The 9,445-nt window shown below is 37.7% G+C and overlaps 1 protein-coding gene across 3 annotated transcripts; it reads right to left on the reverse strand.

Moving 5' to 3' along the window:
• Window positions 1-6,547: 6,547 nt before the first annotated feature.
• On the reverse strand, window positions 6,548-7,687 carry LOC131218320 (uncharacterized). Of its 3 annotated transcripts, none has more exons than XM_058212965.1 (4): window positions 7,534-7,687; window positions 7,369-7,440; window positions 7,022-7,265; window positions 6,548-6,928 (listed from the first exon to the last, which is right to left on the reverse strand). In XM_058212965.1, exons 2-4 carry the CDS (start codon window positions 7,383-7,385, stop codon window positions 6,662-6,664), a joined length of 528 nt encoding a protein of 175 aa, XP_058068948.1. In that variant the 5' UTR covers window positions 7,386-7,440; window positions 7,534-7,687; the 3' UTR covers window positions 6,548-6,661. The 3 variants fall into 3 exon arrangements, with proteins under 3 accessions (XP_058068948.1, XP_058068947.1, XP_058068949.1); XM_058212964.1 differs by having other exon boundaries at window positions 7,022-7,285; XM_058212966.1 differs by lacking the exon at window positions 7,369-7,440 and having other exon boundaries at window positions 7,022-7,285.
• Window positions 7,688-9,445: the final 1,758 nt, after the last annotated feature.

The raw sequence follows: 9,445 nt of genomic DNA on the forward strand, positions 1-9,445 counted from the left end.
GGTATCGCCTCAACCCGTGAGACGCAGTGTCGGAACCGCAGCGATGGCGTGGTTGCTAGGGTATAAGTCTCGGGTCGAGCCGACTTCGGTATGTAGGACTCGGCTTAGGATACAGGTCGAGGGTCGCTGAAATTCGACCGAGAGGACCACGAAAGCCTACAGAACGGTGCGGTCTAAGATACGGGCCTCATATAAACATTTGAATACAATGCTGAAAGAGAATTACATATGTTGAAATCAAAGCTCCAGAAGACCGCTGCATGCTCAAAGCTCAATGCTGCTGCAACCCAAGACCATCTGTACGCATCTATCATGCATAAGCTTATACTATTCTATAGAAGAGAAATTGAATGTGTTTGTGATTTAACAAGATATTCAAACTTTCTTTTAATCACACTACCAAAAAACAGGGCAATGCCGACGGCTAAAAGCCGTCGGCAATGACCTTCCCCGACGGTTTTTAGCCGTCGCATGGTCCGTTGGTAAAGGGTGTGTCAGCAATGCTCGCCGACGGATAAAAACCATTGGCGTTTTCGGTAGCTAAAATCCGTCGACGTTGTCGGCGGCTAGAATCCGTCGGCGTTATCGACAGCTAGAATCCGTCGGTGTTATCGACAGCTAAAATCCGTCGATGATTCTCATTAATTTAAAAAAATAAAATTTTTGGATGATATATATGATTTTGATTTCTTCTTTTGTGTAGACTTTTCCTACTCAAATAAGTTAGTTCATTGCTTTGGAGAAATTGGCATATCTAGTTATGGATGTGTATTAATCAACACACACATCCAAAACTAAATATACCCATTTCTCCAAAGCTCTGAACGAACCAACCTATTGGAGAAGGCAAGTCTACACAATAATAGAAAAGGAAGAAATCAAAATCAAATATATCATCCAAATTCCAAATATTTGGATTGGATATATGCTTTAAAAAAAAGAAACCACATATCATTTAAGTCTTTGTTTTTTTTGCTACCTGACCTGTGGGGGTTGTCTTGAAGTCTTTGGCTTTAAATCTAGAAATGCAGTCCACATTCAACTGATGGGCCCTAACATGGATGCCACAAAAAACTCACATACGCTTCAATTCTGATACAAAGAGTACAAGTGGGGGGCCCATAATTTTAGGGACGTGCAGTTGATCTGATGGACCCACCATGCATACTGCAAGAACCTTCCAGGCACTTCAACTCTAATGATCTATGCAAGTGGGACAGATGGTTAAGTGATCTGGAGCATTGATCTGATGACCACATGGACATCACAAAAACCTCAAGGACAATTAGGCTGTGATGTGTCACAATACATGCATTTTCATTTCTTAAATATTTCTACTAAACTTCGACAACCTCATGGACACTTTGATTCTGATAACCCACATATCTGTTTCTTTTCATATTTCTCATATTTCTATATTTCCACAAAATGTCTCCAGAATAATACGTATATATTATAAAGCGTCAAAAGCTTATGGACACTTCATCTATTGAGATTTTTTATACCTGTGTCAATATGCATACTTTCTATTTTATCATTCCACTCATCGTGCAAATGACGTGTATGTTGTATCCATGTGGGATATACCATGTTCTAAATTTGAGGGCAGTTTCCTCGCTATGAGTACTAAATGAATTATTCACAATTCAATTTGCACGTGCATCGAAATGCAGTGTAAGCTAATAAATATAATGAGTATTGAAAGCTCGAGTAGGAATTAGTATCAACAAAAATTACCGTCATGTCCATTTGTGCTGACTGCTTCTGGAATTCTTGCATCACTTTGGCCTGCTTTGCTGGTGCCATTCGCTGAAAACACCAATGTATTTGGAAGGTCATAAGAGAATGTACAAGAAACATTCTACTACCCTAGGAGAAACAGTATTCTTCACTACTTAGAGAGGAAAAGGCAAGGTAAATGATCATGCAATAAACACAGATGACATGCATTGGTAAGCTTGGGAAGCTGTACACCTGAACTCTACATTTGATTTTTGGACATTGACAATAAAAGTTAAATCACATCTAATGGTCCGTTACATGTAAGCAAAAGTACATACTTTATTCATGGTTGCCATTGCTTTGCTTGCACCTTTCATTCCTTTATGATAAGTACTAGCATACATGGCCTGAAAAGATAAAATAAAAATAAAATCAAATGCTGTTTATAGAAGTAGATAACTGAGAGCCAATTACAGAGAAATAACCACGCTGTGTTGTTGTTAGAAATTCAGACCTGTGTATGAGTTGCTACCCCTCTGATCTGTGCATGACTCCCTTGCAAGTTGGTGATTTGCTGCCTCAGACGGACGAGTTGACGGGCCAAGATTCTAGTGGCAGCCTGGTGGATGCAATATGATCACATAATGGCGTGAAAAGCTAAAAATGCAGGCCATACGTGTTCCCTTCAATAGCCAAAACCATACATCTCTTACTTCTGAGTTGGAAAGGCAAGAAATAGAAGCATGCTTTATGTGGTTCAGTTTCCACACTGCCCCAAATGCAAAAATTACATCTAGTTTGATCAGAAGTCCTGCCAATCACTATTTCGACGCTATCCGAATGATTAATAATCAACTTTTGCCGAAATACCATTTCTTTTACCATGAAGAAAATGGGTTTAAAATGATTTCATATGGGTTCAGTTTTTCACACCACCCCAAATGCAAAAAATAGCAGTTGGGTGGGAAGTCCGGCCCTACCACTATTTTGGTGTTTTACATCCAAATGATAAATAAGCAAACTCTTTCCTGTTCTGATGATGTTTCTTTTACCATATGGAAAAAGGTCTAAAATGACTATTGATTTAACAATTAACAATTAACAATTGCATAGCTTGCTGGTTGAGTGTGCACCTGTGACAGAGGTCCGCGACTCAATCGTATCAGAGCCTAGCCACTCTTAAGATTTGAATTTTACCAGTTTCAAATCGAGTCAGAGAGTCATAAACTTTTTTGTAACACTTCCATGTACGAATGATACACTTCAGCCTGCATCATCAAACACTCATCTCCCAAAACAAATCTCAGAATATGGGTTGTTACTGCTCTTAAGAATAATTGTTAGGATCCTCCAATTTGGCAAATTTTTGGTGCATCTCCCATCTACAGGGAGTCCATCATATCAATAGATTGGACAAGAGAAAAATGGTGGCATGCTTTTAATAAAGTAACAAGTAGAGAAAAATGAATCTTACTTCTAGCATAAGATGTTTAACCTCGGCTTGCATTAAAATAATGTATGTGAAGTCTGATTTTGGCTCAATTAGTAAATAGGTTAGATTCAGGATGACCTTGACATGGCCCAAACCTGGCCCATAACCACCCCTAAATGATTATCCAATCAATTTACTTTCATTCAACATAAATATAGTAATAAGCCTGCTGGAAAATAATTTACTGCAAATAGGAACTACAATATCTTCCTTCCGAGTACCCCTAAAAAATGTGCTGGATAGCATTCCAATACTCTGTGTAGGTTAAAGACCAGGGCACAAGAACTATTCAGTTACTTTCAATGGTAAAACAAAGAAAAACATAACAAAGAAAATGCAATCAATAACAAGACATAGATTAAAAGTACAAGACCAATAACCATCTGGTTTTGTTAAAAAATATAAGCACTTCTCTAATCAATGCTAAAGATCTACATTTTTCAGTAACTGAGTTACTATACATATAAAAAAAATAGTCTAGAGATGGCCAATATGAAAAAAAAAAAAAAAAAAAACAAAACAAAACAAAAGATATTGAGAATTTTGAAATTGATTCCATGCGTGCTCACATTTATGCTCCAGATAACCAAACTGCATCAAAATGTGATTAACCATTGCCTTGATAACCAAGTTGCATCAAAATGTGATCAACCAAAAAAGGAAGCTAATAATTAGAAAAGCTTGATTTTTTTAACTCAAAGTATCAAGATTCAAGAATCACATTTCATTGGTCATGGCTTTTAAAGGTATTGAATACAGTTTTTTTTTTTTTTCTTTTGAGGGCTTTCATACATTTTCTTTTCTCATGAAAGGGATGACAATTCACAAAATGCAATATAAATGTCTTATCTGAATAGGCAAGGATTCTGCTCAAAGCCAACACTGATTTTGCCATTCCTTCATCCTATAGCCACTTATACATTAAATACCTATGTAACTCAATTGTCTTCAGTAAAATCAAATCACTGTCTTAAAGAAATGCATATTTACATGAGTGATGACTCTTGTTTCAAACATGACTGCTTATCTTGGTTTCTACTTTTTAAGCTGAAGTGATTAAGTAATCTTAAACCAAACTCCCGAGAGACTACCTCGAGCAAGAGTAAGGATCCGTCGACAGTGATGTTTAAATGCCACACGTACAGTTCATAACCTCAATTCCATTGGGATGAAATGAGAACACAAATATTACCCTAATTCAAAACTTCTGCAGCCTCATGAATATTTCAATAGCAGACGTTCAATCCTCACATTTTTCAGCCCACTTGAATATTAGATTCTGCTCATTTTTTATCCCATGTCCTAAAATAAGCTAACAAAACAGACGGACGCATCTCCAACTAGAACAGTAAGCAGCTTTGAGTGGCCACCATGATATATGTGTCATATCCACACCGTCCATCCATTGTTTAGTATCAATTTAGGATATAAAAACAAAAATCAGCCAGATACAAGGATCAAGTAGACTACACAATGGGGACTAAACTCTCACCGTTGAAAACTCTCAAGCAAACTACACTGGTCTTGTTTGAAGGAAAACATTCTGCTAACATCAATCTTACGATTAAAAAATTGTAGATTTTTGAGAAATTGGGTTGATTACCTTGAAATCTACATATCCTACCTCCATTGCATCTTCAAGTGTAGAAAGACCAGGTTGCACCTGCAAAAAGGGAACCCAAATAGCATGACAAGGATTTCAATACTCAAAAAAGGGTAGAATTACTCTAGTGATGAAGAGAGACGGCAAAAAATAGATAGCTCAATGCAGGTTAATAACTAGTATTTCTGCTAACAAGGTCTTTCTAATCCCAAATGTGTGTACAACCCATGCTCCTTCATGCAACCACATATGGCAAATTGACATGAGTTCAAGATACAGAGAAATGGATGGGCAGAAGAAAAAAAAAGTTGCTAAATTTCCCTATTTCAAATGTTATGGTCAACAAGAATAGAGCAGCATGAATGTTAGGATAGGACATTTGCAAGCTGGTACTCAATTGGTGGACAACTTGGATCTTGCACTTGTGTTCCACATACCAACTTTGTCTGAACTCTGAAGCAAATCTCAAGAAGGGGAGATCAACCAGCTCCCTCCCAATGATAAGCTTAGGAAACTGCTCCATGCTACAGAAAATTCATGATGTGCCACTCCCCTCATCTGAGAATTGGATGGCATAGATAGACATTACCTGCCTTAGACAAAAGGTCACCGTAGTTCTAGGAACCTCGTGCAACACATTCTGTAATAGCCCACTACCATTTGAATTGCACATGGTATAGATTGCAATCATCAAATGAGAGAGAGGCCCACAACAGTAGATCTGTGCTAAAAACAATAAGAAAGTAATCTGCTGGACACAAACACAAACACAAACACAATCTAAAAGTAATCTGCTGGACACAAACACATCTCATGGACACGCACGCCATGCATGTGAAACATCATTTTCAACCAAACTGCACTCGCTATTTTCAAATCTCACTTCATAGATCATATTTCGAGATAAAAGGTGTCAATTATATAAAAAATTATAATTCAAAAACAGACAATAAAGAGCATAAATTCTGATTATAAAGGTGATATTTAGAGTTAAGTTTACCTTCATTGTCATGTTGAAACCGTTCCTTGAATACAGGGACGTCCCTTATTGATCTAAAACATTTAAAGAGAATTACAATTAAAAAAAAGAAAGAAAGAAGAAAAGAAAAAAGGCAAGCGGGTAATTAGACACTCAAATGCAACCAAAAAGAAAAATATAAACTTATCTGGTTAACTCCCCCTGAAGTGACACCTACACCAACCTGCAACAACGGAAACTAGATCAGTCCCTAATGTGTACTTAGCAATCGAGGCATCAAAAAAATGTAAGAGTACCTTTGGGGTGAGAACCAGCCAGTGCAACTTCAGCAGATGATCCTGCAACACTCAAAACCAGATCCTGCAAATAAGAGTACCTCTAGCATCAGCATCTTGCTATTTAAATGATTTTAAGATAGCCAGAGTAAAACCATTTACCCTTGAAGTAACTTACAGCAGATGATACTCTGTTTGAGGTGTTATTTCTGTACACCTGCTGGTGGCGCATTCTCTGCAACAGCTGCCATGGATGATGAAAATTCCCTACACTTCTCTCTCTCTCTCTCTCTCTCTCTCTCTCTCTCTCTCTCTCTCTCCCCCAAGTGCAAATTACACTTAAAGAAGTGAAAATTATTACAGATCTTTCAATTCCTCAAATGGAGGCTGAAAATTGAAATGCCAACCAAATATATCAATATAGAAATGTGGGTGTTAAATCCATTCCATTCAATATATGTGGGTGTAATCTGAAGTGAGTGTTAAATTCATTCGATTCCATAATATGCATGCATCTGTCTATGTTACTGTATAGTTTAAAAACAAAAGTTAATTGTGTTAGTTATTGTAATATCTAATATTCATAAACATCACGGATAGATGGTTAGAAATAGCTTGGGCCATACGAGAAATCCTCCTACACCGACCTCTCCAAGCGTATCATGATAACCATCTTCCTTCCATAGCTCTGATTGCGGAGCTATAATCTCCATCAGGACGACACTAAAATTTCCATCGCCCATTTCTGCTCCATGGACACGGGTTTTTGGATCCACTGCATGCACCTCACCACGAGCAATTACCCGTTTCTTCCAATCACAGAGATCGCATCTCTTGCCAAGATTTACCAAATCAGGCTACATGTACACATATAACATGTCGTTAGTATTTTTAAATGGAAGTGCATATAATCATAAGATTAAATTAGTATTAGAGAAACGCATACATACCGACGATGCATGACTAGATTTAAATGGAGGAATTGTCCGTGGAGCCACATCCCCTTGTTCCCCTTGCTTATCTACAAAGCATTGAAACTTCTGGTGGAGATCTCCTAGGCTTTTCTGCATTTCATCTAATTTATCTACCAAATTATCTCGTTCCCGCGACACCACACCGAGCTTATGTACAATAGGCATTGTCTTCTTCAATGTAATCTTGCCTACATTTCCACCTATCCCCCGCATGCGCCCTCTACTATCACTCCCAATTGACTGTAAACAGAATTGCAATTAGATTTATCAGAGAATGCATAAGTCTAAATAAACTCAAGTATTTAAAGGACATGCATATATACCTGTGTAAGGGCATCATCTACACTGGTCATCCGAGATGCGGGATTACTACTTTGAATCGATTTTATTTTTTCCTATGACAACATCCAAAAGAAAAATTATAGTGCGGGAAAGAAGCATTTAAAATTCACATGGATAATGAAAGGATGTACGAGGGTTGCACTTACAAAGGTTTCTGGAAACTGCACTTTGTTATCCTTTGTTGTATGGGCTCGGATGTACACCTCAGCCCTACCAACCTCGGCATCAGTAGTAAGATTCCTCTCAATTGCCTTTTCCCCATAACATCCATGCCAAAACACCTAAATAATAGAATTAAACGACTAATAAATTGAAATGATCATCATAAATAAAGTAGAGCTATGTTATTTTAGGACATGTACCATCTCATGATGCATGGCAACCAACGCCGACCAAGTGTGAAAGGGCCAACTTGTTTGGCCCGATTGGATGCATTTCTTACACTTGATTCATTGAATTTATTAGTATTGCAATAATCCACGAAGATCATCCAATCCTCAATAGGGACACCAATAGGGGCGGGATACAATTTCACAACTGTAGGATCCTTGTCCTTAATATACTTTTTATACAAATTGTTCTTGAAATTTTTCAAAGCGGCGATACAGCGATCACGAATGTATTGTGGCCACGCTTCTTGGTTATCCTGAAATTCATAACTATATGCCAGGATATCACCGACCCTCTGAATGTATTGTGGAGGCACCAACCGAAAGTCTATGTAGGTGATCGGAATGTGTGCACGGGTGAGAACACCAATGCTTGAATTGAATGCGATCTGATTTGCACCCCTATATTCGGTTGCCCAAATTCATTAATCCCAATGACCCTTTTCACTGAAGTCCTCTCATGTAATTCTGAACCTCGGGTAGGACCTCTCTTCTTAGACGATGAAGATGACGACCTGCCTGCATAAAAAGAAAAATAGCTACACATGTTTCATCATCGCCAATATAAAAGATATTTTAAATCTAGACAATTAAGGAAAGCTATCTTATTACCTCTAGCATCTTCAGGGTCTGCAACTGCAGGGGCTGCATCCCCTAGCGGCTCTGCGCCGAATGACTCTGCCTCTGAGTGAAAGATCATTTTAAAAGAAATGTTAAATCTAAACAGCTAACGAGAGCTATGTTATTACCCCTGGCATAAAAAGAAAAATAGCTACACATGTTTCATCATCACCAATATAAAAGATATTTTAAATCTAGACAATTAAGGAAAGCTATCTTATTACCTCTAACATCTTCAGGGTCTGCATCTGCAGGGGCTGCATCCCCTAGCGGCTCTGCGCCGAATGACTCTGCCTCTGAGTGAAAGATCATTTTAAAAGAAATGTTAAATCTAAACAGCTAACGAGAGCTATGTTATTACCCCTGGCATAAAAAGAAAAATAGCTACACATGTTTCATCATCGCCAATATAAAAGATATTTTAAATCTAGACAATTAAGGAAAGCTATCTTATTACCTCTAGCATCTTCAGGGTCTGCATCTGCAGGGGCTGCATCCCCTAGCGGCTCTGCGCCGAATGACTCTGCCTCTGAGTGAAAGATCATTTTAAAAGAATTGTTAAATCTAAACAGCTAACGAGAGCTATGTTATTACCCCTGGCATAAAAAGAAAAATAGCTACACACATGTTTCATCATCGCCAATATAAAATAAATTTTAAATCTAAACAATTACGGAAGGCTATCTTACTAATTACCTGTAGCATCTTCAAGGGCTGCATCCCCTAGTGACTCTGCGCCGAATGACACTGCCTCTCAGTGAAAGATCATTTTAAAAGAAATGTTAAATCTAAACGGATAACGAGAGCTATGTTATTACCCCTGGCATCTTTATAGGATGCATCCCCGAGCGGCTCTGCCTCTAGATCCATCTTCAAGATCTAATTTGTAACGTAATTACTATAAAATTTTCTATCCAAATAGCAAAGTACCAAGTATAATAAAGAGACGAGTAAATTAATTCATAAATTTTTTCTATCACATTAATATGATAATGGAAAAATCAAAAAGGGCATAAATCAAAATCGTTTCGTTACATGCATAATATAA

Source organism: Magnolia sinica, chromosome 11 (assembly GCF_029962835.1).
Source record: "Magnolia sinica isolate HGM2019 chromosome 11, MsV1, whole genome shotgun sequence".
Classification (NCBI taxonomy): Eukaryota; Viridiplantae; Streptophyta; class Magnoliopsida; order Magnoliales; family Magnoliaceae; genus Magnolia; species Magnolia sinica.

Coding starts and splice junctions, on each gene's coding strand:
- LOC131218320 (XM_058212964.1), bottom strand. CDS start 7,398: ATGACCAGTGTAGATGATGCCCTTACACAG. Junction 7,286..7,368: donor TAGATGATGCCCTTACACAG/GTATATATGCAT, acceptor TTCTGTTTACAG/TCAATTGGGAGTGATAGTAG. Junction 6,929..7,021: donor AATCTAGTCATGCATCGTCG/GTATGTATGCGT, acceptor GTGTACATGTAG/CCTGATTTGGTAAATCTTGG.